General features: G+C 65.5%; 14 protein-coding genes across 14 annotated transcripts in view; 7 read left to right on the top strand and 7 right to left on the bottom strand.

Moving 5' to 3' along the window:
- The window catches only part of PFL1_06938 (uncharacterized protein), a gene marked incomplete at both ends in the record, with an annotated part of 5,702 nt that extends 5,068 nt beyond the window's left edge, over nt 1–634 (bottom strand). The window contains 2 exons of the mRNA XM_007883331.1: nt 214–332; nt 499–634. Of these exons, the coding sequence (XP_007881522.1) occupies nt 214–332; nt 499–634 (255 nt within the window). The remainder of the gene's footprint in view (nt 1–213; nt 333–498) is intronic.
- A 2,349-nt stretch (nt 635–2,983) lies between these two features.
- On the bottom strand, nt 2,984–3,715 carry PFL1_05747 (uncharacterized protein; the record flags this gene model as incomplete). Its single annotated transcript, XM_007883282.1, has 1 exon — nt 2,984–3,715. The coding sequence occupies one exon, from the start codon at nt 3,713–3,715 to the stop codon at nt 2,984–2,986; it is 732 nt and encodes a 243-aa protein (XP_007881473.1).
- A 1,209-nt stretch (nt 3,716–4,924) lies between these two features.
- PFL1_05746 (uncharacterized protein) lies at nt 4,925–5,640 on the top strand (the record flags this gene model as incomplete). The annotated part of the gene is made up of 2 exons (XM_007883281.1): nt 4,925–5,428; nt 5,533–5,640. The coding sequence occupies 2 exons, from the start codon at nt 4,925–4,927 to the stop codon at nt 5,638–5,640; spliced, it is 612 nt and encodes a 203-aa protein (XP_007881472.1).
- A 151-nt stretch (nt 5,641–5,791) lies between these two features.
- On the bottom strand, nt 5,792–6,954 carry PFL1_05745 (uncharacterized protein; the record flags this gene model as incomplete). Its single annotated transcript, XM_007883280.1, has 3 exons — nt 5,792–5,809; nt 5,893–6,119; nt 6,228–6,954. 3 exons carry the CDS (start codon nt 6,952–6,954, stop codon nt 5,792–5,794), a joined length of 972 nt encoding a protein of 323 aa, XP_007881471.1.
- Nucleotides 6,955–7,566: 612 nt separating this feature from the next.
- PFL1_05744 (uncharacterized protein) lies at nt 7,567–8,985 on the top strand (the record flags this gene model as incomplete). Its single annotated transcript, XM_007883279.1, has 2 exons — nt 7,567–7,721; nt 7,815–8,985. 2 exons carry the CDS (start codon nt 7,567–7,569, stop codon nt 8,983–8,985), a joined length of 1,326 nt encoding a protein of 441 aa, XP_007881470.1.
- A 180-nt stretch (nt 8,986–9,165) lies between these two features.
- On the bottom strand, nt 9,166–10,310 carry PFL1_05743 (uncharacterized protein; the record flags this gene model as incomplete). The annotated part of the gene is made up of 3 exons (XM_007883278.1): nt 9,166–9,297; nt 9,409–9,906; nt 10,023–10,310. The coding sequence occupies 3 exons, from the start codon at nt 10,308–10,310 to the stop codon at nt 9,166–9,168; spliced, it is 918 nt and encodes a 305-aa protein (XP_007881469.1).
- Nucleotides 10,311–10,775: 465 nt separating this feature from the next.
- Nucleotides 10,776–11,709, top strand: PFL1_05742 (uncharacterized protein; the record flags this gene model as incomplete). The annotated part of the gene is made up of 2 exons (XM_007883277.1): nt 10,776–11,059; nt 11,277–11,709. 2 exons carry the CDS (start codon nt 10,776–10,778, stop codon nt 11,707–11,709), a joined length of 717 nt encoding a protein of 238 aa, XP_007881468.1.
- Nucleotides 11,710–11,872: 163 nt separating this feature from the next.
- PFL1_05741 (uncharacterized protein) lies at nt 11,873–13,289 on the bottom strand (the record flags this gene model as incomplete). The annotated part of the gene is made up of 2 exons (XM_007883276.1): nt 11,873–12,594; nt 12,698–13,289. 2 exons carry the CDS (start codon nt 13,287–13,289, stop codon nt 11,873–11,875), a joined length of 1,314 nt encoding a protein of 437 aa, XP_007881467.1.
- A 1,026-nt stretch (nt 13,290–14,315) lies between these two features.
- PFL1_05740 (uncharacterized protein) lies at nt 14,316–15,441 on the top strand (the record flags this gene model as incomplete). Its single annotated transcript, XM_007883275.1, has 4 exons — nt 14,316–14,478; nt 14,587–14,682; nt 14,794–15,130; nt 15,234–15,441. The coding sequence occupies 4 exons, from the start codon at nt 14,316–14,318 to the stop codon at nt 15,439–15,441; spliced, it is 804 nt and encodes a 267-aa protein (XP_007881466.1).
- Nucleotides 15,442–15,713: 272 nt separating this feature from the next.
- PFL1_05739 (uncharacterized protein) lies at nt 15,714–17,063 on the bottom strand (the record flags this gene model as incomplete). Its single annotated transcript, XM_007883274.1, has 1 exon — nt 15,714–17,063. The coding sequence occupies one exon, from the start codon at nt 17,061–17,063 to the stop codon at nt 15,714–15,716; it is 1,350 nt and encodes a 449-aa protein (XP_007881465.1).
- A 772-nt stretch (nt 17,064–17,835) lies between these two features.
- Nucleotides 17,836–19,234, top strand: PFL1_05738 (uncharacterized protein; the record flags this gene model as incomplete). Its single annotated transcript, XM_007883273.1, has 4 exons — nt 17,836–17,853; nt 17,961–18,190; nt 18,285–19,017; nt 19,142–19,234. 4 exons carry the CDS (start codon nt 17,836–17,838, stop codon nt 19,232–19,234), a joined length of 1,074 nt encoding a protein of 357 aa, XP_007881464.1.
- Nucleotides 19,235–19,782: 548 nt separating this feature from the next.
- On the top strand, nt 19,783–22,740 carry PFL1_05737 (uncharacterized protein; the record flags this gene model as incomplete). Its single annotated transcript, XM_007883272.1, has 3 exons — nt 19,783–21,741; nt 21,851–22,015; nt 22,153–22,740. 3 exons carry the CDS (start codon nt 19,783–19,785, stop codon nt 22,738–22,740), a joined length of 2,712 nt encoding a protein of 903 aa, XP_007881463.1.
- Nucleotides 22,741–22,908: 168 nt separating this feature from the next.
- On the bottom strand, nt 22,909–23,688 carry PFL1_05736 (uncharacterized protein; the record flags this gene model as incomplete). The annotated part of the gene is made up of 4 exons (XM_007883271.1): nt 22,909–23,163; nt 23,259–23,309; nt 23,443–23,583; nt 23,686–23,688. 4 exons carry the CDS (start codon nt 23,686–23,688, stop codon nt 22,909–22,911), a joined length of 450 nt encoding a protein of 149 aa, XP_007881462.1.
- Nucleotides 23,689–24,183: 495 nt separating this feature from the next.
- Nucleotides 24,184–26,419, top strand: PFL1_05735 (uncharacterized protein; the record flags this gene model as incomplete). The annotated part of the gene is made up of 2 exons (XM_007883270.1): nt 24,184–26,164; nt 26,274–26,419. 2 exons carry the CDS (start codon nt 24,184–24,186, stop codon nt 26,417–26,419), a joined length of 2,127 nt encoding a protein of 708 aa, XP_007881461.1.
- Between the last annotated feature and the right edge of the window lie 1,519 nt (nt 26,420–27,938).

Raw genomic sequence — 27,938 nt, 5'->3', positions numbered from 1 at the left:
AGAGGCGGCCTGCGCCTGCGGCGAGCCGGATCCCGTACCGGCAGCGGCGTTGCCCGCCGGCTGCGCAGGCGAGCCCGAGCCCTGGAAGAGCTTCTGGAAGTCGAGGCTACGCGGAGCCGCTCCCGTTGCGGCAGCGGGGCCGGCAGCGCCATCGCCCTTGCCGCTGGCGAAGCCGATGGTCGTCTTCTTGGACTCGGAGTCGTGCGCAGTCACCGAGCCGAACACGGTCGGCTTCTCGCCACCGAGATGCTGCCCAGAGCTGGGCTGCACCGCAGGCGAAGACGAGAGCATGGCGTTCTGGTCGTGGACCGAGCCAAAGTTGATGGCTTGGCCTGTCGTCAGAGGACGGGGGTATGGACGAAGCCAGAGCGGGACAATTGCAGAGCCAGAGGATGGCAAGAGGATGGCAAGAGGAGGGCAAGAGGATGGCATTGTCAGTCGACGGTGGCGGCGACGACGTCGGGATGCGCTTGCCATGGCGGCAGACTCGGCACTCACCGGCACGGGAGCCGCTGTTGGCGCCCTTGGGCAGGCTCACGGCCGACTGGCGGCGGGAGTGGGAGGCGGCATCCCCATTGACACTACCAGCGCTGGCGTTCTGAATGCTGCCCGCTGGATTTGATTCTGTCGACATCGGCGGGGTTGCGATGTTCACCTCAGCAGCATCTACGCCGCTCGGCTGGGAAATCGTGGGCGGGTGGCGGATCGCGGAGGAGGGCAGAGGTGGCGGCAGCGGCAGCGGCAGCGTCGAGCAAAGGCGGGTGGCGGGCGGCGCGATCGAACCTAGCGAAACGGAGCCGGCAGCAGGGGTCGTTTCAAAGTTCGTGTCGGGACGCAAAGAAAGTCGTCAGTCCGGCCAAGCGTCGGCTGAAGCCTCTGGTGCGCGGAAACGGACGGTAGCTCGACGAAAACCTGCGAGGCTGTCGGAGTCGGTCGGGCGGGCGGGCGAGAAAGAAGGCGATTGGACCTTGCTCTCTGGCTCTCGGTGTCTGTCTTCGGTCGAAGGGTCGAAGGAAGCAGAATAGAACGAGGGAGGGGAAGGAAGAGGTTGCGATGGAAAACAACCTCGGAGTGGGTCAGAGGTTTGTGGAAAGGGAAGGGGGGAAAGGGACAGCGATGGAGGCGGAAGGAGAGGGCGTAGCGATGACGGACAGACGGACGGTCGGTCGGTCGGTCAGCCAGCCAGCCAGCCCAGCCAAATTCAGCCAGCCAGCCAAACCCGCCCAGCCCAAGGCTGGCCCTGCCCTGCCCTGCCCTGCCCTGCCGGCCGCCCTGCCAAAATGCGGCCACAGGCGGGCGCACACGACGATCCAAGCAGGCCCCCCCTCGCCTGGCCGGGCCTCCTTCTTTTGCCGCCCGTTCGCCCCCCTGCTCGCCGCGACGCCCCGTTTGCACGCCGCTTTGCGCTTGCTCTCTACCTGTCTGTGATACGCCGCCGCCCTGGCCATGCCACGCCACGCTCGTCACACACAGACCCACTTCTTGCAGCTCAGCACGCCGCCGTCGTCGCTGCTGGCCGCCACCTAGAATCCGGCCAAAATGGCGCGCGGGCGGCCGAAGAAGAAAAACAGAACGAAGAAAAAAATTCAAGCGAGAGTGCCCCGCCGCACCGCCGCCCCGCCCTTACCTGTGGCAGGCCGAACAGAGGCAGACGGAAATTCCAGCCCACGCGCGCGGCGATTACAAAGGCCCTCCCCCCCGACGCCAGGCAGGTCAAGTCGGAACACGGAAGCTCGGTCGGGCGGACGGTCGGTCCCTTTGCCGCCGCCGTCGTCGTCGTCGGAGAGGATCAGCGCCCTCAGCAACAAAGCCAAGGACCGTCGTTGCAAGGGCTTGGCACCAACGTCTAGGGCCCTTGCTTCTCCATCGGCTCGATCGGAGAGCGCCTTGCAAAGTCTCAAACGCACTGGCGACACCGCCGAAATCTGCATATATACCGCGATGCGGTACGTTTTCTTCACGCAGCCCGTCCCAGCTCGTCTAGTGGTCAAGATACGGCACTTTCATCCCAGTCAACGCTCCCCGAGGAGGAGGCGACGATGTTCTGCTGAGACCGGGGTTCGATTCCCCGGCCGGGAGTAAGCTTTTGCTTTTGCCAATGGCCGACGAAAGTCAGGGCGAATACGTTGACCAGGGTGGATTGACAGGCGCTGTCATGCTCGAAGTGGCCAGCGCCCGCTCATGACCTGTCCGTGTGGAGCAGCGAGCCCCCGTTTCTCCCGAAGCCAGCGCTTCCACGACCGGACTCGCCTCCGGCCACCATCGCCCTTGCCGTGCTTGCACAACAGCCCATCGGTCTATCGTAGTCTTTGGAACGCTCCTGCTCGCTGCAGACGGCCACTCGTCATCTGATCGATCCTCGATGCTCCCGCCAATCCTCGGGTCCATCACTGCTCAGATCCGACCATCAACGCTCCCGGACCATTCGGAAGCTTCGCATTCGGGTCATGAAGCTCGAGGCCATATGCCGATCTGCGCTGCCCTCACAGAGACTTCCATCAATGCAGGGCCCGCGCACAGACAACGCGCGACCGCCGCGCTACGACCCCTTGCCGTTCCTGCGAGATGAGAGAAAGGCGGAACAGACGGCGATTGAGCGCCTCGTCCCGCTGAACGCTGGCAGGAGCTTGCAGGGGACTCGCGTTATCTTGACATGACGCGCGATTGGTCGCTTCAAGGTGCGTGTGCGCCACGTCTACGTCGGCGTCGGCGTCGGCCCTGGCAGAGCCTCCTGAGATGCTCCGGTCACGGCTGGCGTCGTGCCGATGCCAGCAAGATCGTGCGCATGTCCAGGAGCGCGGTAATGTCGCGCTGCCAACGTCGCGGCTTTATCCTGGTCGGCGAGGGGCGGACAGTGCATTGACTGCACTGCTGGATTGGCCACACGCCGACCATCCTCGCCAGGTCGCGGGGATCCGGGCGGACACGCCGTCAGGCTCCTATGGATACAGGTTGGACAGCGCTTCGACGTTGCCCCACTCGTCTAGGAGGTGCACGGGTATGGCGTTGTGCCAGAGGCCTCGACGCAGCCCCTTTGACCTTGATGGCGCACGGCCCGGCCCGTCGGCCCAGTTTTCGATGAGGACCTTGACGTCCCTGCCGAACCGATCCTAGAGATCGTCGGTGAGCACCTTACCGGCAAGCTCATCACGCATGTAGGCCGAGAGGCGCAGCCTTCGGTGCACTGGCAGCCCGGAGCCGCGTGCCAGAGTCGTGGCGTGGTCCTTCGACATGCTTGCCCCGTTACGCCCACAGCGCCGCAGGTAGTCCTCGAAGGCGCCTGGCCGGAGCGTCTTGCAGCGACCTTGACGCAGGTCCTCCTTGGTTCGTCGCACCGCCTCCGTCGTGATAGACCCGCGGATGTCTTTGTACCTTGTCGTTCGCACGTCGAAGGCGCGCCGGCGCTTGCTGTAGTCGTAAAGGGCGGGCCGCTCCGCCGTCGACAACATCTGCATGCCCGACACCAGGTTCTTCTCGCCCGGGTCGAGGAGCACATTGTTCTCCATGTCGTCTTCGCCGAGCTTGTCAGCTCACGGCTCGACGTCGTCATCACCCGCTCCGTCGTCGAAGAGCCGTATCTCGCCCGTGCCTCGACCCGAGGAGTTCTGTAAGTCGTACTTTCGCCGCAACGCCGTCCGTACTGATCGATCCTTCGACCCTCAGACAGCGGCTGATGTCTGTGGACGAGAGGCCGAGTGATGGGGCGTCCAAACATCTAGCGTGTCGATCCCTCATGCCTGCCTCGGACACAGCCGGGCGCTGGAGGATGTGCTGCCAAGTGATGCGACCAGTATCGCCCATCGGGAGCTGGCGCAGCATGGGTCTGACGGACCGATCCACCTCCTCCTCGGCGTCGAATCGGAATGGGGATGGGAAGAGGGGTGGCGTTGCGATGGCGACCCGTCGACCTTGCTGAGGCTCTCGGTTGCGAGGGCTCTGGGAGGCAGGCCTAGCAGGGCTGGCTAGACCTGCCAAAGCCAGCACACAGGCGAGAAACACGGCCGAATGAAGCGGCGAGTTTCTGCAATTTTGCATCGGGCGTCGATCTGGCCTGGCCTGACCTGGCCTGCAGTCACTCGGGGTGGACTTTGACGTCACAGGCTTCCGCCGCGCAGAAGCAGGCAGGCGGGACCCTGCATGAGTGAGGCGCGGCACGGTACGTACGGTGCTTTTGCTTGGGCCATCACCCCGCCACGTCGTTGCGTGCGGAGGCGGCGAGGTGCCGCCTGCCCCTGCCTGCCAGCCCGGCTGGCGCTTTGCGAGCCGCGAAAGGTCGCCGGAGGCCGGGGAGATGGTACGCACGGTGCCTTCGAGCCGCCAGCTGGCTGTGCTCTCGCGAGCGCCTACAGATCGACAGAGCAGGCGGCGGATGGGGATCGCATGCATGTGAGCGTGGTTGTCGTGGTCGCGGGCAGGGTAGACGGCGGGGCTTTGATGGTTGGTGGCGGTGCAGAGACGTCCGTCGACCGACAACCTCCACATCCACGTCGAGGCCAGCAGCAGCCAAGGAGATCTTGGCTGAGCGAGCGAGGGCGGTCAGGCCAGCCCAGCCTAACGAGCGAGGGTCCTTTGCTTGCTTGGCCTGGCAGGCCTGCCTGGCTGCTCGCCCGGGGATGCAGCCTGACGAGCCAGCCAGGCGGAAGATGATGCGATCCGGCAGCTGGATGAGGCGGCCACCGGGGCCTGCCCCTCGATCTCTCGCCCGCACCGCTCCTCCAAGCAGGCAGCGTAGGCTTCCTCTTGGCCTTGGCGCCGGCCAGATCCAGAGAATCCATATATACACGGCGGGGCTCGCCACCTCCTGACCGCCCTCGACGCCACCACTACCACCACCGTCAACCGAGTCGAATCAACCACCCACACAACAAGCCACCCAGCCACGCCCCGCTCGCCCCTTTCTCAACTTTCCTCGACACCGCCCGCCATGTCGACCAACGCACAGACCCACGACCCCACGGCGCAGAATGCCGCCAAGAACGCCTCGTCGGCGGGCCTGACGACGCAGGACAAGATCGACGGCCTGCTCGAGATCACCAAAAAGGTGGGCACGGCCATGCTGACGACGCGCGCGCCCAGCGGCCAGCTGGCGTCGCGCGCCATGGCGCCCTCGACGACCGAGGGACTCGTGTTCAGCTTCTTTTTCAACACCGACTCGGGCAAGACGGACGACATCCAGTCCGAGCCCCAGGTCAACGTGTCCTACTACGACCCCAAGACGACCGACTGGGTCAGCATCTCGGGCCGCGCCCAGATCAACCGCGACCAGTCCAAGATCAAGAAGCACTGGAGCTCCAGCCTCAAGGCCTGGTTCGACGACAAGAAGGACGGAAAGCACACGGGCGACCACGACGACCCGCGCGTCGTCCTCCTCGACGTCGTCCCCGAGGAGATCCGCTACTTCAAGGCCGACGGCAAGGTCAAGGCGCTCGTGAGTCGCGTCGGCGGCGCGGCGCTTGCCCCATCGCACGGTCATCCCATACTGACCTCGTCCCTCTCTCCCTCGTCGTCTTCCCTCTTTTCCCGTGACCGCAGGCCGAGACGGCCAAGGCTGCCATCAGCGGCCATGCCGCCAGCCCCGGCAAGCTCGTCATCCTCACCTCGGACGAGATCCAGCTGGCCGGCCGCGTCCACAAGGCCTGAGCGTGCGAGCATACTCGCCACGCACCCCGCATGTAGCCCCTCTTCGCCCCACGTCGGGCCCAGATACCTTGCCGCCAGCAAATATGATGAAGACAAAGTGGAATTCCCTAGTACCGCGACATGCTCCTGCCCGCGTCCGCTCGGACCACTCTCAGTCGGCGCCGGGGATCTGAACGTCGAAAGTCGCATGCTCGAACAGTCAGCACCACGCCCTGTCTGCGATGGAATGCACCGCGTCCCCCTGTTACTCACCCTGTTGAGGGCGCCGCCGTCGATGCGGAGGGTGGCGCCGTTGGCAAAGAGGGCGGCGCGCGAGACGAGGTAGAGGACGGTGGCGCCGTGCTCGGCGGGGCGTCCACACCGGCCCGCCGGGATGTCGGCGCCGTTGGTGTGCGAGAGGGTGCTGTGGCCCGTGACGGGGTCCTTTGCCTCGTTTGATGTGAGGTCCGACGGGTACAGGCCCGGCTCGAGCGTGTTGACTGGAAGGAGTTGGGAGTAGCAAAAGAGGGCAATGGCACGGAATCGGCGTCAGGGACCGAACAGACCTCGGGGATGGGCGCACACGCGGGGCACATCGACCGACGCACCTCTTATGTTGGTCTCTGCGAGCAAGGTGCTGAGCATCTTTGCGAGGTGGGAGCAGGCCGTCTTTGAGATGTTGTAGATGGGGTTGAGGATGGGCGTCTTTGCCCACGCGGCGTTGGAGCTGGTGAGGATGACCTGGGGCGAGTAGGCGACGGCGCCCCGGTTACCCGCAGCCTGGTCGAGGTAGGCGTCTGCGCGCTTCTTGAGGAGCGGGAGGAAGGCGAGGGCGGTAAAGTAGGTGCCGAGGATGTTTACGTCGAGGACGCGCTGGGCCTCTTGGAAGGAAAACGACGAGAGCTCGGCGAGCATGTCGTCGAAGCGCGAGGGGTCGGTCGAGACGCTGTCGGTGCCGTAGGACTGGAGGAAGCGACCGCCGATGCCGGCGTTGCAGATGAGGGCGTCGATGCCCGCGGGCTGCTTTTGGCGGATGGCGGCGACGGCGTCTGCGAGGCTCTGCTTGTCGGTTGTGTCTGCCTGCACGCCCTCGATGCGGCCGCGGGGTGCTCCGGTGCGGCCCGAGGCGAGCTTGGGAAAGGCCGAGACGACGTCGTCGAGGCGGTTTGGGTCGCGGCCGAGGATGTAGACGGTGGCGCCGTTGTGTGCGAGGGTGTGGGCCGAGTAGAGGCCGAGGCCGGCTGATCCGCCCGTGATGACGACGACGAGGCCGTCGACGGAGAAGAGCGAGTGGGCCTCGAGGTGGGCGAGGGGGGCTGCGGTGGCAGAAGTCATGGCGGTTGGTGGCCGTAGTGATAGCGGTGGCAGGGGTGCGTACGGAGTATGTGGCGGTCTGAGCGGTGGGGGGCGGTGGTGGTGGCAGGAGCAGAGGCCGGGTCGACGAAAGGCCAAGGGAGAGGCAGGGAGGTTAGTTGCCACCACCACGAAACCGTCCCATCATCTTGCCACGCACGCCAGTCGACTGACTGTATCCGGCCTCCACCTCGACCTCGTCTGGGCAGCATATGCATGCATCTCGCTGCTGCTGCTGCTGCTGCTGCTGCTGCTGCTCTTGACTTTGGGTCGTTGACGATTCAGCTGTCGCTGGCCCTCACCCGCAACAAGCCTGCCGCACGCTGCAGCTGGTCTGAGCGCCCTTGCGCCTCGGCCAACGCGGCTGCTGCCCCACCACCTGCATGCCGGCAAACGAGGGCGCGGCTGCTCCAAGCCGAAGTGGGGGGAAAGGGCTAAAGCTCGACTTTTTAGACTTGCCTCGGACTCGACGCGGGGAAAGGACCAGGGCGAGGGCCAAGGCGAGGGCGAGGGCCAGGGCTCACTTCCTTCACCCAAACGACCACCACCACCACCACCGCCGCCCGCCTCAATACCCCCCTCGACCCAGACTCGATGGCACCCACCGCCTCGTCGTCGTCATCGTCTTCCTCATCACCGCCCACTGCGCAAAAGCTGCCCGGCGCAACACCGACCGCACCCGCAACAGACGGCAGCGGCGCCGCACGGAAGCGCAAGAGGGTCTCGAGGGCCTGCGACCAGTGCTTCACGTGAGACTCCCCTCTCCATCCCTCGCATGCCACACCCTACTCTGACACCGCCTCTCTTCCCTATCCAACCGCCCGCTCCTTCCACCCACACAGCCGCAAGGACAAGTGCGACGGCCTGCACCCCGTCTGCTCCATCTGCCGCCGCCTCTCGATACCATGCACCTACCAGCGCCCGGAGCGCAAGCGCGGGCCCGTCCAGGGCATCCGCCAGAAGCTCGAGGCCCAGGTCGACGCCCTCGAGACCCTCCTCGGATTCTGCGTGCAGCACCTCTCCCACGACGTCTCACCCGCCCTCGTAGACTCGTACCGTCGCTGCCGGCACCGTGGCAACCATGGCGACGACAATGACGACGACGGCGACGATGATGACGACGACGACGCCTCCTGGCAGGCCGAAACGACGAGGTACAGGGCGGCATGGAGGCGGTCCAAGCTGAGGCGAGCGGCCATCGAAGTCGCCCTCGTCCAAGGAGCCGCCCCGTCCTCTGGCACCGAGCAGGGCGATCCGTGCGATGCACAGCCCGCTAGGCCGCAGCTCGAGAGGATGAGGTCCTCGACCGCCATCGCAGAGGCTGCTGCCGGTCGCACAATGGCCCCGTACAAGGCCGGCCATGGAGGCGCAGCACTCAACGCAGCCGCTCCTCATGCCGACATCGACCCGATCGACCATCCGGCCTCTCCGACGGTATCGGCGTCGTCTCCACCCAGATCGCCCTCGTCGTCGTCACGCCCAACGCTAGCCCACCACCGAATCCCATCCTTCCTGAGCTCGTCCCACGCATCCTCGACGCCGTCCTACCCTGCGACGGGCGCAACATCGTCGCCAGCATCGGTGCCGGCGCCGGCGCCCGCACCAACACCAACATCGGCACCGACCGCCGCCATCGTCGCCGCAACCCCGTCTCCCCACCGCATCACGATCCCCACGACGATACCCTCGTACGTCGCGCGCGGCCCGCCACCGCTGTCGAGCAGCACGGCCAGCACGACGTCTGCGCCCGCGATATCCGCGCGGCATCGGCCGGGATCGACGTACCGCAATCGCGGCCTGGTCCCGCCGGGGACGGATCCCAACGACGCGCTCGGAGGCTTCCACCTGGGCTTCCAGGACGACGAGGACTCGTGGTACTCGGGCGTGCTGCAGGGCGCAGGCGGCCAGTCGATCGGTGCTGGCGCTGCGGGCGCGGCGCACGACTCGGCGGCGACGCTGCAGAGACAGCAATCGGCAGCGGCATACAACAACGACGGCGAAGCGACCAGCTGAGGCACGGCCGGTCGGACTTGAAGGCTCTCGAGCGGACCGCGATGCGCGCAGCGGGGCGGCTAGAACTTTTATACCCAATGACGGTTGCATTCTTCTTGCGACGAAGCGAAACGAGAGCATGGCAAGCAATCTAGCAGGGCGGGGCAGCAAGCAATTGAGCAGAGACCGTCGCACGCATCTTCAAGACCGCTTCTTGGTGTCCGCTTGGCGTGGCGCGCCCTCGTCAAAGGGCCTGACGCGCTCGACATAAGGCAGGAAGCCCGGGACCAGCCGGACGTTTTCGGGGTGCTCCTTGACCGAGACGACGAGTTGCTGTGCGGTCGGATTGGAATTAGAGGGCGGTGGCGGCGGTGTGGAGGGGATCAGTCCGTCCGTCGGTCAGCGAGAAGAGAAGGAGGGCCGGATGCGCGGCACGCGACTCACCGTGGAAGCGACGTTGAGGCAGTAGGAGCCGTAACCGGTAAAGAGGTGCCACCACGCGTGGCCTTGGAGCGCCCACGCGGCCGGGTATCCGATGGCGTGGCGCCACGCCGTGAGCTGTGCGCAAAAGAGGTTGTCGATGTTCCAGATGACGAAGCCGAGGGCAAAGATGATGGCGCCCTTTGCGTTGAGCGAGGTGATTTCCCTCTTCCTCTGGTTGATGAGGGGCGATGACGACGACGACGAGGAGGACGAGGAGAGGGGGGAGGAAGGGTGGTGGAGGAGGTACCACTCGCGGAAGGTCGAGGAGAGGAGGAGGGTGGCGAATGCGACCTGGTGGAAGACGGGGTCCTGGTTGTGCAGGTATGTCCATGTGATGCTCGATACGAGGGCGAGGAGGAAGAGGGCGAGGAGGATGGGAAAGGTGCGGCTGCGGTAGCCTGGTGACGTCTCGAGGACGGCGTAGGTGAGCAGTGCCGAAGTGTAGATCATCGGTAGTTCCTGCGTGGTGCCGCGCAGAGGGGAGGGAGGGGGGAGGGGGAGGGGGAGGAGGGGCTCAGGTGAGCAGGCCGCAGCGAAGCAGCACCGACGGCCGTGCGGGACAGGAGACGACTCACATCGAGGAGCTGCATCTCCCTCTTTAGCGTGGCGTGGAACAGGGTCGATCCGACGCCAACGAACGCGACGCCAAAATGGGCGAGGACGAAGCGCAACGGCAGGCGCTGTCCGCGCGTGCGAGCTACGCCGTAGAGGGCGACGACGACGAAAAAGAGGTTCGACAGCGTATTGGCCGGCTCGGCCACGTACCGGCTCCAGCGGTACTTTTCCTCGCACCAGAAGAGCGATGAGGTTATGGGACCCCAGTAGCCTTCTGGCGGTGGGGTGGCGGGGCGGTAGGATGTCATTCCCGTCGGCTCGTGGTGAGAGAGGGAAGGGGGGATGGGGAAGAGGAGGCGGTGGTGCTGGTGCTGGTGGTGACGGTGAGGATGTCGTGTTTGGAAGAAGAGGCTCAGGTAGGTCGAGCAAGACAGGGTCCCCTCGTCTGGCATGCGCCAGGGCTGGGGCCCGTGTGAAAGCAGGCCTGGCAGGCAAGGCAAGGCGTTCAGGCCCAGCCCGGATCTCGGCCGTCTTGGTCCGATGCCAAAGTGACAGGCTGGGCCAGGCCCGGCCAGGCCAGGGTGGAGGAGGCGGGCACCCGCCAGCCTGCTTAACCCCGAAGGCGTCCAGCGTTCTTCGCCATCTTCGCCTTGCTTCCATCCCATCTCTTCTTCCTCCTCCGGCCTTCCATCCATCCATCCATCCATCCCGCACCAGCACCAATTTGCCGCCGCCACCACCACCACCGTCACCACCGCTACCACCGCTCCACGATGACGACGCCCATCCCGCTCCGGATCAAGGTGACGTCGGATACAATCTGTCCGTTCTGCTTCATCGGGCTGCGCAAGCTGCAGCGCGCGCTCGCCACGTCGCCCGTCGTCCAGTCCAAGGCCTTCGACGTCGACATCGAGTACCTCCCCTTCCAGCTCGACCCCACCCTCCCGGTCGACAGGCCCGAATCCAAGTTGGAGCGGTACAGGGCCAAGTTTGGCGCTAGGACCGATGGAATGGTCGAGATGATGAAGGGTCGCGGTCTCGAGTGCGGCATTCACTTGTGAGTCGTCCGTCTGACCTCCCGGTGCGGGAACGAGCGTGTATTGACCCCTACCTTGCCTTGCCTTGCCTTGCCTTGCCTTGCCTTGCCTTGCCTTGCCTTGCCTTGCCTTGCCTTGCCTTGCCTTGCCTTGCCTTGCCTTGCCTTGCCTTGCCTTGCCTTGCCTTGCCACACCTGTCTCGTATCGCCCCGCCCCCGGGATCACGGCCTCGCGCAGCTCCTACGGCGGTCCGATCCGATCCACGCTCCTCTCGCACCGCCTCCTCTCCAAATCCTACCTCGAGGGCGGATCCAAGCTACAGCTCGCGCTCATCGAAAAACTCTTCCACTCCTACTTCGAGCAAGAGGGCGACCCAGGCGACATCGACACCCTCGCCTCCCTCTCCGGCCCTCCCCCCGTGGGCGCCGGCGTCTTTGCATCCACCGACGCCGCGAGGTCCTTCCTCGAATCAAAGGAGCTCCTGCCCGAAGTCGAAAAAAAGTTCCACGAGGCCAGACTCAAGGGCATCTCGGGCGTGCCCCACTTTGAAATCGAGGCCGGCCAACCGGAAGGAAAGAGGGTCAGGGCCGAAGTCGGCGGTGCTCAGGACAGCGAGGCGTTTGTCGAAATCTTTGGAAAGATCAAGGAAGCCATCGACCAGCAGCAGTAGCATCGGCCGGGCCAGGAGTGAACCGAGGTCGCGCTGAGACCCGCACCGCCTCGGGATCGACGTGGAAATTGCAATCTAGATGGTAGCCTCTCCCCCTTTCCACCGCCGACGAGTCTATCCGTGTCCTCCCTCGACTCCGCCTAGCCTCTCTTCCTGTCCTCGCTCAGGGCCCGCTTCCCACCAGGCCCTGGCTGAGCGACCGGAGCGCCCGCTCGACCTCGAAGCTGTCGTCGCCCATGGCCTCTCGCGCGTCGTCGTCGTCGTCGACGCCATCGTCTTCGTCGGCGGCAAACGCGCTCGACGCACTGCGTGCCAGGCTGGTCCGGCCGCTCGCGTTCCTCGCCCGGTACGCCGCCAGCGGGCTCGACGACGGTCCCAGCGCCGTCGCGGGCGACGGCGACGCACGCAAGCCCATCGGGGAGCTCTGACCGATACCCGGCGAGGAGCGCATCGCTGCCGTCGGCGAAGATCGGTTAAAGGGCGAGGGCGTCGAGGCACCGAAGCTCCCCGCGACGCCCGAGGTGCCGCCCGCAAACGCCGATGCTGCGGGCGAGAACCGCGAGTAGTCCTGCGTCGGCGTACCGGGTGCCATGGTCTTGTGCGGCGACGTCGACGCCGATGGGGCGCGCATGCGGCCGGCAGAGAGGGGCGATGCGGCGCCGATCGACGACGGGCGCGTCTTGGGCGAGCCCTTGGCCTGGTTGAACTGGACGAGGCCGATGCCAAAGTTGCGCGGCGTCGCGGGACCTGCCGACGGGGTACCAGGCTGTAGCTGCTGCCCTTGCGCTGGTTTCTGGGCCAGTATTAGCGCGGGCGAGGCAGAGCGCTTCTGCAAGACGGCGGCCTCGATCAGGTTGAAGAGCAGTACGATCGAGGTGGCCCAAGCTGTTGAGAGGCGGCGGAGAGTAGGGAGGTCGATTATGGTGGGGTGGGTCAGCGCTACTGCTGTTCCGGGTAGGGAATCGACGATGGCGTGGAGGTTACTCACAGATCCAGCCCAGCACGGCATCGAGCTTCTCATCCACCGATCCGCCAAAGGTGTGGTATACGGAGTCGAGCAGGGCCCAGTAGGCATCTGTCGGCTTGCTGGACACGGCAGGTAGGAGCCAGAGGATGGCGAGGGCGGTGCCGTTCCACCTCAGACGCCTCGAGAGCGAGACGGACGACGAAGCGACAACCGAGCCGGACGAGGGGGCGAGCGTGGATGCGACCTTGGCCGGTGTGGTGGCAGTGGATGTCGGCTGCGGCGTGGTAGAGTGCTGTACAGCGCCTCGCTGCGGAGTGTGCGGAGTTTGCGGTGTGCTGACGGTGCGCTGTTGCTGTTGCTGCTGGTGTTGATGCGGCTGCCGCTGCTGGAGGTGTTGTTGAAAGGGCGTGGTAGGTTGTCGTGGTGCGAGCGCGCTGGCGGCCAAGGGGGCAGGAGTGGAGGGCCCCTGTGTTGCCGCAGCGTCTCCCCACCGCACCGATCTGGGCGAAGGTGCGCCGACGTTGGTCAAGGCGTCTCTGAATGGGCTGGACCCGGTCTGAGGGGGCTGCTGGCCCCCTGCGCTGAGCCGTGCCGAGCCCGACCTGGTCATCATCCTGGGCTGCCCAGCTGCCTGTTGTGCGTGGAGCGAGCGGGTTCTTGAGAGCTTCTGTCTTGAATGCGGGCAGGGGTATCTTGACGAGGCCGGACGCCTGACGAAGGATTGGACGCGTGGTGGTGGTGGTGGTGGTGGTGTTGGTTGTGTGCAGCTGGACGCTGTCGTGGGCCGCCCTCGCTTGACTGCCATCTGGGTGGATGTTTTCGAGCTGGGCGGCCAGGCCAAGCCTGCCGCTTTTTCAGGGCCCGATTGGCGCGAAAGGCCTGCCTCAGCCCGATGAGGCGACAGCGAGCGACGGCCTCCACCTGTGGGCCTCCTGCCTACCGGTCGGTGTGCCGCGGAGATGGCATAGGGTCGCGGGCTGCAGCTGCCGGCGGGGCCGCAAGCAAGCAAGCAAGCAAGCCAGCAAGCCAAGCCAAGCCATCAAAGCGGCGGGCGAGCGGGCGGGCTGGACCCTACCAGACCTCTCCCTCGCCGAGCCCAGCCCAGCTCTAGTCTAGCCTGCCCGCCAGCCGACGGCGCTTGCGCTTCTCTGGCTGAAAGGAGCCAGCGACTTGGCCTGCCAGGCCTCGCCTCGCCTCGCCTCGCTTGTAGGGGGCATCTGTCGCTCTATAGACGTTCCTGGGCCTCTTCCAGCTGGCATTCCCCGTCGTCGTCGTCGTCGACCGACCCACCGACCGCCAGCACACACGCGCCTGCATAGAACGCTCGCCTCTTTGGCTTCCTCTGCTTGCGACAGCAGCACGCGCTGTGGCCGGCGCAGCAGGCTGGGTCATCTGCCCTCGCCCCCCTCCCCCCTCCCCTGCGCTCTATATCAAGAGGCAGGCAGCAACAGGCTGGCCCTTCCTCGCACGTCCTCGCCCCGTCCAACTGGCGACGCCATCTCATCTCGACTCCCGACCTCGATCTCGTCCGCGCCAGATTACCTCACACCGGAACGCTTTGCTCCCCGCTTCCCGCTCTCCGCTCCCCGGCTCTAAAGGCCTCTCAAGCACCCCGGCCACTGCCAACGAGCAGACGACCATGATGGCCTCGCCGTCCGAGGATCCGCGCCCCTTTGGCGCGCTCACCGCCCCGCTACGGCTGCTGCTGCACGCCACCGCTCTCTACTCGAGCTACTTTGCCTTTACCCACCTCGGCGTACTCGAGCAGCTCCTCGACTCCATCATCCCCGACCTCTTCGGCGGTGAGTGCTGCCCGGCCGTCTGTGGATGAGCGCCGCGGCGTTTGGGAGGCTCACCGTCTTTCTGTCCTCTTTTCTTTTCCCCTCTCCTGACCTTCTGGCGCTATGCAGGGCAATCGCAGTTCCTCACCATGAACGGCCTCGGAGCCACCACGGCCACGTTTGCCGTCGCCCTGCTACGCGACCTCGTCCCGTCGCTACCCCTCGGTGCGTCCGCCCCACCTCTCGCTTTCCGTCCACACACTCATCGCAGCCCTCGCGCTCGTCTTCCGGGAGCCGCACTCCTGACCTCGCCTCGCATCCCCGTCTCTCCCGCAGGCTGGCTCAAGACGGCGCTCCTCTCAGCCTCGCTGCCCTACGAGTTCCTAATCACGCTCCTCTACTGGGGCCTGCGGCTGTACGACCCTTCGCTCGTGGTGCCGCCAAAGACCATCTACGACCCGGCCGACCCGGGCCAGGTGCTGCGCGTCGAAAACGTCCCCATCCCGCTCGCCATCGACGCCAGCCTGCACGGCTTTCCCGGCCTGTTTCTCCTGATCGAGTACCTCGCCTTTTCGAGGGCCCGAGGCGGCGGCAGCAGCGACAGACACGGAAATGGTGACCGTGGGAGGAAGACGAGGCTGGCGTGGTGCGTCGCGGCCGGACTGGCTTACGTGTAAGTCCAGCCTCTGACTCCTCTTGCTCCCGGGCAGATCTGGGACCTGGCGCTGACTCGGACCTCCGGCTCGTCTCTGTTGCATCTGCTGCGTTACCACCAGCGCGTGGAGCGAGTACTGTGCATCGATAAACGGCCACAGGGCATACCCGCTGCTCGAAGCGCTTTCCGCGCCGCAGCGCCTCGTCCTCTACAGCGGCTGCCTGGCCATCGTGCTCGCCGCCTCGGTGGCGCTCGAAAAGGTCCACGACGCCCTACACGGCCACGCAAGAGGCCCCACCGTCCAAAGCGGCGGCAAGAAGCGCGCGTAATGGGTGCGCACATTGCAAGGTGCCGCCGGGCTCGATTGAACTAGAATGCTGGATGCAGGCGTCGTGGTGGAAATGCTGTCGATCAAGATGGTCATCTGCTTTGCTTGGCTGCGCGGGGCTGCGGATCCCCTCTGTGGACCGCGCCTGATGTAGATGCGAGGATGCATGAATGCTTTTGGTTGAGTTGCGTTGCTTGCTCGTCGAAGTGTCCCGTTGGCCCGACCGTACCGTGCCGGTGCGGCAAGGATCTCTGCTCATTTCTGCTTCGTAGCCTAATCCTCGTCGCTATCATCGCCGTCGTCCTCATCGTCGTCGTTGTCTTCGTCGTCATCGTCCCGGGTGACGGCGCCGTTCCTGCAGAAACGCCTCCAGTTCCTCGCCAGCTGCTGGGCAGCCTTTCTCCACGCCACGTCGAGCTCCGTCTCTCCGTCTTGGCCGCTCTGCTTTGCCGCGGCGTGGTCGCTCCTCTTCTGCTCCAGCTCCGCGTCGCTCCAGCCGGCCCAGACCTCGCCGACGATCCTGGTGGCCTCCCACACCCTCTTGGCCATGCCGTCGACGCGGTGGAAGTCGGACTCGACCAGGATGCGCTTGGCGTCGGCCGTCTGGATGACGTCGCGGTGGTTGTCCTTGATCGAGTTGATGGTGCTCGAGAAGCCGATGTAGGCGTTCGGGTAGGTCTTCTGGAGCGTCTTGACGATGTTGACATCCATGGTGCAGCTGTGGAAGCTCACGTTGATGTCGCGCATCCCGAGCGAGAAGCCGCCCGGGTGGAGGAGGTGGAGCTCGCGCATCAAGTCGAGCGTGGCGCCGCTGGCCTGGACCGAGTGGAAGGAGACGTTGCGGCCCAGCTCGACTGCGAGCGAGATCTGGGCGCGCACGATCGCAAGCTGGTGGGGCAGCGGCGTCTTGAGGCGGGTTAGCTTCGGCTTGGTGGTGCGCGCCGTAGCTGTGGCATCGTCGTCGTCGTCGCCGAGCGAGCCGTTGGGGCCGTCGGCGTGTTTCGAGCAGCAGGTGTGGGTGTTGTTCTTGGTCGCGTTGCCGCTGAATGGATCGTAGGACCATCGTTTCCTGGGGATGCGGAACGCGCGATCGATGCCGACCTCGCCGAGGATGGCTGTGGGGTGCGATTCGAGCCCCTGGCGTACGCGGCGGAGCAGGTCGGAGAGGGTGGTGGGGTCCGGGAGGTCGGCGAGGATCTCGTCGACTTCGTCCTCTGCGCTCTTCTGACCGGCAAAGAGGTCGAGGTAGTGTTGCCGCTTGTCTTTGGGCGGCGATTCGGCGAGCGAGACGGTGTGGGCGAACCAGGGGTGGAGACCGAAGCAGGGTAGCAGCTTATCTTGACTTGGAGATTGCGACGACGACGACGATGACAGGGACGACGAGGCGAGTTGCTGCACGATGGGTTGGTCGCGGTAGGACGTCGACATGGCCACGACCGTCGCCATTGGGCAGCTTTGCAGCCTCTGTTTGAGCGCGTCGGCGGCTGCAGGGGCGGAGAGGGACGAGTCGTAGGTGCAGGGATCATCGGCGGGGTGTGCGTGGGTGTCGACGAGGAGGTGGACGAGCTCCGGCGGGGGCGAGGGGAGCTCGTCGGCGGCTCCATTGGCGCCGTCGTTGGACATGATGGGGTCAGAGAGAGGCGACGAGGAGGGGCAGCGATGTAGGACAAGACGATGGAGGAGGTGGTGGTGGTTGAGGCGGCGGCGGTGGTGGTGGTGGTGGGCCGGTGCATCGGGCGTGGTGGGCTTTGGCTGGCTGGACCCTGGCTGGCTTTGTCTGGCCTTCATTGCAAGCTTGCCGCCTCTTCTTCTTGCCTGGCGCGCTCTGGATGGCAGGAAGAAAACCAAAGAGGCAACAGAGAGAGCCGGCCTTTGGCAGCCCAGGCTGGGCGACGTCATGCGTGCCCGCCAGTCTGCCTCCACCTTGGCCTGGCCTGCCTTTGCCTGCCTTTGCCCGCCCCGCAGCGCCCGTCAGGGTTCAGAGCGGGGGCTGGCCGACCTGCCTGCCTTTCGTGAAAACGCAGCAAAGACGCGACAAAGGGCGCTGGGCCTCGAGCTTGGTTGCCGATTTGCCGGGCCGGTTGGCATCCGGGGGGGGGGGGGGGGGGGGGGGGCCTTGGCTGGCCGGCCCAATCCGTCCAGGCCCAGCCCTCCGGCAGCCAGGATTCGGAGGGTGCACTCATCGTCAGCTTCCTTCCTTCCATCCACCACCACCACCACCACCACCACCACCACCAACGCCAGCATCAACTCGAGCAGCAACAAGAGCAGCCGCCCGCCGCCCGTTCTCTCTCTTCTCGGACTTGCTCCTAGATTCACTCAGACTCGACCCCTCGACGCACGCCGACACCGGCACCCTACGGCCCCGACTTCGCCCCTACTAGCACCTTCCAGGATGGCCCAGAGCGAGCTCGTGAGTGCAGCAGCAGCGGCCCTCTCTCCGCTTGCCAGCGCTTCTGACAGTCGACTGACGATCCTACTGCTTGTATCCTAACCTCTCCTCGCCCCTGGCAACTGCAGCCCCCCTTCGCCCAGGCGACTGCCGGCGCGCTGGGCTCCATTGCCAGCAACACGCTCGTCTACCCGCTCGACCTCCTCTCGACCAGGCGCCAGACGCAGTCCCGAGCACGCGAGGGCAAGAGCCTCAAATTTTCCGTCCTCGCCTCACTCCGGGAAATCGTCGACAAGAACGGCATCGCAGGCCTCTACCAGGGACTCGGGTCGGACACCCTCTCGAGCACGCTGTCCAAGTGAGTCGAGGCCCAGCTAGTAGCCATGCCGACCCAGGCAAGGCCTCTGACTCTATCGTCCTTCGCTCTTCATTCCGGCCCGCCCCTCGATCAGCTTCCTCTTCTTCTACTTCCGCTCCTTCCTCATCGAGCGGCTCAAGTCGCACAAGTCGGCGCGGATGCCACGCGCTGCGGGCAAGGGCAAGGGCAAGGCGCCCTCGATTGTCATCACCGCCGCCGAGGACCTGGCGGTAGGAGCCATGGCGGGCATCGCATCGCGCTTCTTTACCACGCCGCTCTCCAACGTCACCGTCCGCAAGCAGACGGCGGCCACGCCCTCCAAAAAGCAGGCCGAGGCCGATGCCGAAAAGAAGAAGCAGCGGCAGCAGCAGCAGCCGGGCAGCGACAGCGAGTCGGACGACGAGTCGAGCTACGGCGACGAGACGACCATTGTCGACACGCTGCGCCAGATTGTGGCCGAAAAGGGCTTCCTAGGCCTGTGGTCGGGCTTTGAGACGGCGGCGCTGCTGAGCATCTCTCCGGCGCTCACCTTCTACAGCACCAACGCCTTTTCCAGCCTGCTGATCCCAAAGGCGCGGCGGGCCAAGCCGACGTCGGTCGAGGTGTTTGTCACGTCGGCGCTGGGAAACAGCGTGGCGACCATGATCGTCTTTCCGCTGATCCTGTGCAAGACGCGGCTGCAGTGGAGGAGCCCGACGGGCCGGCGGATGTACACGAGCCTGATTGACGTGGTGCGCAAGACGTTCAAGCGCGGCGGGCTCAAGGCGTTCTACTCGGGTCTCGACACGCAGCTGCTCAAGGGGCTCGTCAGCCACGGCACGACAATGGTGAGTACGGTGGCAGTGGACGGGCGAGCCAGCCAGCCGGCCCGATCAAGGACTCAGGACCTCGCTGACCCTTGTTCAATCTCATCTTCCTTACTTCCGGTCGTCGGTGGCTTGGCCGCTGCAGACGGTCAAGCAGCGGATCGAGACGCTCTTTGTGCTTGCCTTTCTCGCGCTTCGCCGGCGCTCGTCGGCCGTCGCTGGTGCTTCGGCGGCATGAGGCGGCGGCGACTTGCTTCTTTGCTTACTGTATCCTCCTAGCTTCCACGTTGCCCTCGTCGTGGCATTGACGCTTTACGATCAGCGCCGTGTTTGTGGGAAGCGGCGCCGTTGTCGATGGCGGCTTGGCTTTGCGAAGTGAGGAAAAGGGGGGCGAGCAACGACGATGGCGCGGCCGTCGAGGAAAAGCGGGCGCAGCGTGCATGCTTGGCCTGGCCTGGCCTGGCCTGGCCTGGCCTGGCCTGTGCGGGCGCCGTCGAGAGGGCACGGCAAGGGTGCGTCTTTCTGATGTCATCTGCATGGCGGCCGGGCTCGTGGCTGACGTGCCTCCCCTTGGCTGCCCCGCCTGCGTCTGTGCGCCTGATGAGGTCGTTGGCTCGCTGCTCGCGGGTCTTTCCCCAGCTGACTGGCTCCTGCCTCGAGCCAGAGACAAGGGCGCTTGCACGTAACTCCCGCCTTGTCTCTCCTTCTGTCCACCACCACGACGGCTCGAAACATCCACGACCCCGCCGAAACCCTCTCACTTTCTCCTGTCGCCGGCGTCACACCATGAACGGCCACCGGGAAACCACGGCTGCGGCCCCGGCCGGTGCTCCTCCGCCGCCTCCTCCCAAGGACGGCACGTCGTCCTCGTCGACCACGGGTGTCCTGTCCGACCGGCTCGTCCCTGCCATCTCGGGGGCTGCGACCTCGCTCACCGAGACCGCCAGCGCCGCCACCGCTTCCGTCAAGTCCGGCCTGTCGCCCCAAGCCCAGGCTGCCACCTCACACCAGCGGGCGTCGCCGCCGCCGCCGCAGCAGCCCGTGCCCCACTCGCGAGCTGACTCGCAGCTGGCCGACTACGTTCTCGTCTTCCAGGCCATCGCAAAGAAGCACATCCGCTCAAAGACCAAGGTGCAGGCCACCGAGCGCGCAGAGGTCACAGACGAGTACGACCGCCTCGTCGCACGCATCCGCCACACCGGACTCAAGCTCACCTCGCGCGAAGGTGCAAAGGGCAGCGGCCAGGTCCTCCTCTTTGTCAAGGCAGACCCCGCCCTGCTCAACAGCCTCGCCCGCCAGGAGTCCCTCACGGACTACCTCCACGGCGTCCTGTCCGTCGAGCCGCCGCCCCAGCGCTCCTCGAGCCTGGCTGCGGGCGCTTCCTCGGCCTCGTCCGGTCTGCAGCAGCGGCCACCGCTCGCCGTCACGCCCGCCTCGCGCGTGCGCTTCGTCCACTCGCTGCTGACGCTCCCCACGCTCGGCAGCAAGGCGATCAGCGACGCTGCGGGCAGCGACGGCGACTCGCAGGTGCCCTCGGGGGCCGGCCTTCGCGTCGGCCTGCCCGACTTTCCGCGCCTGGTCGACATGTCAGCCATCCACGACCCCATCTACAACTCCGCCTGGGTCCAGCGCTGGTCGCACACCGCGCCCACCGCCGTGCTGTCCGGCATCGGCCTAGAGGACCTCGACTCGGTGCGCGAGCACTTTGGCGAAGACGTCGGCCTCTACTTTGGCTTCCTCAACTTCTACTTCCAGGCGCTGGCGCCGCTCGCCCTGTGGGGCACCGCCTTCTGGGCGTTTGGCCGCCCCTATTCGCCGCTCTACTCGTTTGGGCTGGTGGCTTGGGCCTGCCTGACCGTCGAGATGTGGCGCATGAAGGAGCGCAAGCTGTCGGTGCGATGGGGCACCGTCGGCGTCGACCGCGTCGAGCGCCGCCGCGACGACTTCCAGCCCCGCACCAAGCGCGTCGATCCGGCCACGGGCGAGCAGGAAGAAGTCTTTGAGTGGTGGCGCCGCGAGCTGCGCGTCGTCGCCACGCTGCCCGTCATGCTCGTCTTTGCCTCGCTGCTGGCAGCCACCATGACGCTCATGTTTGTCGTCGAGATCTTCGTCGGCCACCTCTACCACGGCCCGCTCAAGCAGGCCGTGCCCTTTATCCCCACTGCCCTCTTCGTGGTGGCGGTGCCGCAGATCATGGCGGCCTGGCAGGCCACGGCCGCCTCGCTGACCGGCTGGGAGAACCACTACAGCTCGCGATCGCACGACTACAGCCTCACGCTCAAGCGGTTCGCGCTGCAGGGCATGGTGGCCTACGGCGCCCTCTTCCTGTCGGCGTTCGTCTACATCCCCTTTGGCGAGGCCATCATGCACGAGGTCGTCGAGCGCGGCTTTTTCCGCGACTCGATCGAGATGGCGGTGCGCGAGGGCAAGCTGCCTAAGGGTGGCATCGACTTCCACGTCAACCCGGACCGCATGCACACGCAGTTGTTTGCTGTCAGCGTGACGAGCCAGGCCATCGGCGCCTTCACCGAGCTCGTGCTGCCGCTGCTAATGCGCAAGGCGCAGGAGTGGAAGAGGGAGCGCGACGCCCGCCGTGCCGAAGGCGCCGGCGGCGAGAAGAGCGCCTCTTCGTCTTCGTCTCCCGGGGCCAGCGACCCCGAGGCCAAGTTTGTTCGTAGGGTGCAAAAGGAGCTCGAGCTGCCGCCCTACGACCTGTTTGGCGACTATGCAGAGATGGCGACACAGGTGAGTGCGAGCGCGGCTGGTGTGCCACCTGGTCGACCTAGTAGTGGACCTGCCCCTCGACCTTTTCCTGATTCCCCTGTCTGATCGCCCCTCCATCCGCCCGTGGCAGTTCGGATACATCACACTCTGGTCGGTCATCTGGCCGCTCTCGCCGGTGATGGGCTTCGTCAACAACTTCTTTGAGCTCCGCGCCGATGCCGCCAAGATCTGCCTCAACCAACGCCGCCCCATCCCCGTCCGGGCCGAGAGCGTCGGTCCGTGGCTGGAGGTCCTCGTGAGTGGCTGAGCCTTGACCGCTTTGTCCAACAGGAAGAGAACGAGAATGTGCCTGGGGCTGAGAGTCGCTGACGTCCGGTACGATTAACGCTCCTTATGCGGGTGTGCGCGACATGCGCCAACGCAACGACACAGGGCTTTATCGCGTGGCTCTCTGCGCTCTCCAACTCTGCGCTCGTCTACCTCTTCCAGCAGAGCACCGACGCCGGCTCCAACGGCCACTCGCGCTACGCGACGACGATGCGGTCGCACATCCACCCGCACCTCTCATCGCCCTCGAGCGGCGGCGGCGGCGGCGGCGGCGGCTTCAACGCCACCCTGATGGGCGATGACCCGCAGTCGCGCTTCTCGTTTTCGCGTCTGCTCCCCTCGCACATCCCCGCGTCCGGACCGGCGGGAGCCATCGTGGCCGCCATCCTCGTCGCCCTCACCTCGGAACACGCCTACGGCCTGGTGCGCCAGGGCGTCCGACACGTCCTCGAGCGCTTCGTGTGGAGGGACAGCCACGAGGAGATGGTGGTCCGCCGCCGCGAATGGAGGATCCGCGTCGAGTCGGTCAGGGCCCGCGCCGACGAGCAGCAGCGCTCGTCGTCTGCTGCCGCTGCCGAGGGAGGCGCTGCGCTCCAGGGCGGACTGGCTAGTCAGGCCGACGACGATGGTTTCTGGACCCACGACCGCGATGTTGGGCCTGATATCATCAGGAACAGCGGCAAGGTCGAGTGAGGGGCGGGGTGGCCAGCGCGGGTTGCTCGCGATGAATGCACGGTTCGACGCAACGGCGTCCCACTTGATCGACGAAACGTCCCTGATCGAAATGCTGATGTGGGTTGAGTGAGAGAGATGGTGTGCGACGTGTGATCGTTGAGGAGCCATGTCGCGGCGCTCCACCTACTACTGCCCCCTCCCCCTCCCCCTGCCCCGACCGCCTCTCGCGCCGCCTCCGGGTGCGCCGCCGCCCCTCGCGTGGTTGTTGTATCCGCCCCGCCCTCCTCCTCCCCCGCCGCTGCCGCCGTGGTTCTGGTTCCGCATGCCGAGGTTGACGCCTCCCGACATGCCGCCTCCGCCGGACTGGCGCTGTTTCCTAGCCGCCTCTTCGGTCTCCTTGACGCTGTCGATGACGGAATCGGCGACGCGGCAGTACTTGATCTGCATCGGTGAGGGAGAAACGGCGAGCGGAACGGAGGGGTGAGCTGAGAGTTCAAAGAGGAGCGCGACATGAGGAAGGTGTCTGTAGGGCTCACGGTGGATCCGCGGATGTAGCATTCCGGTTGCTTCCAGAACTGTTCTCCGCTCTGCGATCGAGGTAAGGCGAGGGTTGAGGATGAGGGGTGGGAACAGGAGCGGCGGGCGGGGTCAGATGTGTCTGCCACCATGTCACGTAGGACAAGCGAGGGCTTTGCAGTGGGACGGGGACGGGACACGCACTGCACTGGTCTCGTAGACTTGGCGCAGGGTGAGGTTCATAAAGTTGTCGCAGGCGATGAGGTGGCCGTTGAAGGTGGAGCCGTTCTTGAGCTCGACGAGCATCGGCTTGTTCTGCGCCGCATTGAGCAGCGTGAGTGGGAGCTGTGGGTGCAATTGGATGAACGCGGGGGTTCAAGAGAGGGTGAGGTGAGCAGAGAGCTAGAGGAGCAGAGGCGGCGCGGCAGGGTTGCCGAGTCGACTCACCATGATGTTGCCCTCTGACTACTGGCTGGGCCGGGAAGAGCGGCCGATGTACTGCGGTCGTGTGGGGCGTGTGCTGCTGTTCGTGGTCGTCTCTGATGCCTTGTATCGCGTATGAGGATGATGAAGACTGCGACGGTGATGGTGAGTTGGTGGAGGGACAGAGGAGCGTTCGAGATGGTCCGAGGTTAGCTGCTGGACGGCGCTGCGTGATCGGATCTCGCATCTCGCCGCGCTCGCCTTGTCTTTGGACCCCCCGATGCAAGATGGCCCCGATTGGGCCAGGGAAGGCGGCTGAGTCCAGCTCCACTTTGCGCACCACGACCTGCCGCGGTTTCCTTCGCCTTCGCTGCTCGCACCTCCTTCCTTCCGCTTCCCCCCTCTCTCCAAGCTTATCTCCTCCATCGCTGCACATCCCATCCCCACCATTCGCCTCGACCGTCAATCGCATCGCCGCACCCGTGCGCGTCCACATCTTTGCCCTGCGCTTCCTCGCCCAGCATGGCGTCGCCGTTCCGCATCGACATCCAGTCGGAGCCGGCAAAGGCGCTCCAGGCCTCGATCCAGGATGCGCTCGCCCAGCACGGCTACTCGTCCTCGGACGACCCCGTCATGGCCGAGTACATCGTCGTCATGCTTGCAAACCAAAAGACAAAGGAACAGATTACCGCAGAGCTCAACGACCTCGTCGGCTCCGAGTATCAGCCTTCTTTCACCGATTGGATTTGGACCGAGACCGACCGCTTCATCAACGGCGACGCCGCCACAGCCGCTCCCACGTATGAGCAGCAGAAGCAGCAGCAATCAGGCTACTCGGATGCAGGCCCCTCCACCCTCGCCACGGTGGACGAGGAGATTGGAGACGCAGATGATCAGGGGCGCAGGTCGGCAGGAAGGAGCGCATCGCCGGCTCAGCAGCAGCGGCTGCGCGACCGGAGGCGGAGCATCAGCCCCGAGACGAGAAACAGGCGGACCAAAGGCGACAGCTGGTCGAGGCAAGACGGATCCCAGGACCGCGCTATGCGAGGGTGGGCCGGCGACAACGACGACCAGCGCGGCGCCAGAGGCGGGCCCAACGGCCGCGCCTTTTGGCAGCAAATGCCGCGTTCGCAGCACCAGCAAGACGACCGACAGCGTCAACGACCGCCAAGAGAGCTTTTCAACTCGGCTATGGCCCAAGCCACTGGCGCTCAGGGAGGACCACGTTCGGCCGCAGGGTGGGGACAGCGACAGCAGCGAGGCGGCGGGCCCGGCGGGGACGGCTCCTCGCTGGCGATGGACGACCCGTCGCTCGCTCGGCAACAATCTTCGCTGCAATGGCAGGGACAGTCTGGGCCCGGCATGCGGATACAGGGAGTTTCGCAGCCGGCCAGGCAGCGGCCGGATCTCTTCAGCAACGACCACAACGTGCCGACGGGCCCGAGGGCAGGCTCCGGCGCCTCGCTCAGCATCTTCGGACGCGCCGGTATCCCTGACCCTCGAGCGGCCGAGTTCGTGCCCGGGCAATCCTTCAACTCTCCCGGCTTGCCAGCCCAGCAGCCTCTCGTGCCGCAAGATCAGCAGCAGACGCCCGCGGCGGGAGCATCCGGCACTCCCTCGATCTTTGCTCGCATCGACCCAATGATACCCAACAACCAGCTTCCCGACGCGAAGGCGGCCGAGGGTCATGCTGCAGCCCGATCCGTGGATTACCCGTCTGCCCCGAGCGAAGTGGCGCTCTGCCGCTGGAACCTCGGTTGCACCAACCCGTTGTGCCCCTACAGCCACGCCTCGCCCGCCAACGCCGGCAAGGACGGCGACGCCAACGCCCTGGTGCTGAGCCAGGAGGCGTGCCGCTTCGGCGCCGGCTGCACCAACCGCGACTGCACGCGCAGCCACGTGAGCCCCGCCATCGCCTTCATTGACCGCAAGACGGCTTCGGCGGTGGCGTCGCTCCTTCCAGGCACCAGGCCCGGCCCGTCGTCCGCAGCCGCTGGCGCCTCGTCGTCGTTTGGCGGCATCGTGCATGGCCAGCAGCCCTGTCGGTTCCAGATGACGTGCACCAACGCCTCTTGCACCTACGCCCACTACGATGAGAACGGCAACACGGTTCCGAGCCCTGCTCTCAGGGCCCTGACGTCGCAGCCGCCATCCACGTCAGGTTCAGCAGCAGCGACCAACGCCATGGACATGACAATGTCATCCGAGGGCTCTGTCGACCTCCAGACCGAGCTCGCTGGCACCGAGGCTGCCGCCCAGCCTTACGATGCGGCGACGACGACGACGACGACGACGACGACGACGACGACGACGAAAACGCCGGCGGGACTGGACCGGGCGCTCGGCGAGGGCGACAGGAGCGCGAAAAAGTGCAAGTTCGGGCTCGCCTGCACGCGGCCGGACTGCTTCTTCTCGCACCCGCCTGGCCGAAGGATCGGAGCCCGCGCATCGGCGGGTGGCGCAGGGCCGACACCCTGCCGTTTCGGACTGGGCTGCACGCGAGGTGAGTTTCACGCTGCGCCGGCACACTGCGAGGATCTGAAAGAGAAACTGACTGTTGGCCATCATCGTTGTTCGTGTCGCGACCGCTGTTTTTGTTTTCCTTCCCGCAGCCGACTGCTACTTTACCCATCCCCCCGGTCGTACCCTGGCCACGGCCAACGACGGCGCCTCGAACGGCCACATTTCGGACCGGCTCGCCAGGTTTGCGCAGTCGAGCAACGAGGAGATGGAGACCATCATCCCTGGCACCTCGTAGAGCAACGGCGGTCTTCCCTGTGCTGCTACCTCATGCTTTGCTGTCACATGTCACTCGCAATTACATCATATCTGGTGCACATCAGAGGCAACACTGCAGGCTGAGAGGCCAAGGGCGGAGGCGGTGCTGGGACCGTATGGAGTCAGCGGCCTCCGCGCCCGAACTTGGACTGTGCCTGCGCTTTTGCCGCTACTTGTTCTCCTGACGACGCTGCTGAGCGGCGAGGTAGATGCTTCTGACCGCCGGGGCGCTCAGCTCCGACACGACCTCGAGGTCGTGGACATCATCGCCGTCGATCCAGAAGTGACGGCCCATCCTATCTCCACCCCGGATGGGCGAATCCCGATGGACCGAGGCGATCCAGCCGTTGGAGAGGACGAGGTGCTTCATCGCCCCTGCCCCTCGCCCCTCGTCGTCGTCGTTGTCGAGCGAGGTCGGTTCGATGTCGACAATCTCGCTGCTCTGTGCGTGTGCGTGTGCGTGTGCGGGCTCGAAGTAGAGGGCATCCGAGAACTGCAACGACGTGTACTTAATTCGCTCCCTGTCGCGTCAAGAAGCGGGTGGTGTCAGTGCTGATTGTCGGGTTTGGGAGGATGGCGTGCGGTCTCACCGTCGTTGGATTTTTGGGCATCAGCGCAGAAGGCGGGCGGATTGTTGCTGCGCGCAGGGCCCAACGATGTCAGTTCCAGGTCCAGGTCCAGGTCCAGGTCAGGTCAGGTCAAGTCGTCAGCAGCTCATTCGAAGGGCGGGAAACGGCACGGGGGAGGACGGAGGGCACTCACGTCGCCCAAACGACGCCGAGCCCGACCTGGACGCCACCCTTGACGTCATTGGCTGACCGGAACGTCTTCCATTGACCATTTCGGTCTGCGATTCCGACCGTCGCCGCGGATCGTTCGGGGCCAGGTCAGCAAAGGGCGGCGGAAGGCGTAGGTCGGCCCTTTTTGTTTAATGGAAGGGACTGGGCTCACTCTGCTTTTCGACGAGGGGGACGCAGCGCAGCGTTCGGTAGCGTTTGGGTCCCCGTGCTGGTATCGCGTCGAAATCGAGGTGATTTATGGGTGGAGAACGGAGATGAGCTGCGCTGATCGATCGATCGTGTAAGATGGCGATGGCGGACGACTAACCCGTCGAGGCCAGTGGGTATTCGTCTGGACGGGAGGCGAGGAAAAAGAGGTACGGCGTCGGCCAGACGGGCCATGGATACCCGGCGTGGGAACGATGCAGGACTCACCGCAGCTGTTGCCATAGGCGGAGTACTGTCGTCCCCCCCCCACAACAACGCGGGAGAAGGTGGTGCCGAAACGGTCAGCTCTTGCTAAGGCGCCTCGGGTCGACAGAGGCGTACGTTCCAATCCGATCTCACCTTGGTCCTGCCGTTGGAACAAGGACGAGCCCTATAGGCAGAAGCAGTGCAACGGGCGAGACGGGAAGGGCAACGTCAGACCCATCCCACCTGACAGCACCGGCTCGCGGTGTCTCGATGGCGGGGCACGGCAGGGAGGACTGACGCGCATCC

Source organism: Pseudozyma flocculosa, assembly GCF_000417875.1.
Source record: "Pseudozyma flocculosa PF-1 unplaced genomic scaffold scaffold00021, whole genome shotgun sequence".
Lineage (NCBI taxonomy): Eukaryota > Fungi > Basidiomycota > Ustilaginomycetes > Ustilaginales > Ustilaginaceae > Pseudozyma > Pseudozyma flocculosa.
This window is presented reverse-complemented; position numbering and strand designations above follow the sequence as displayed.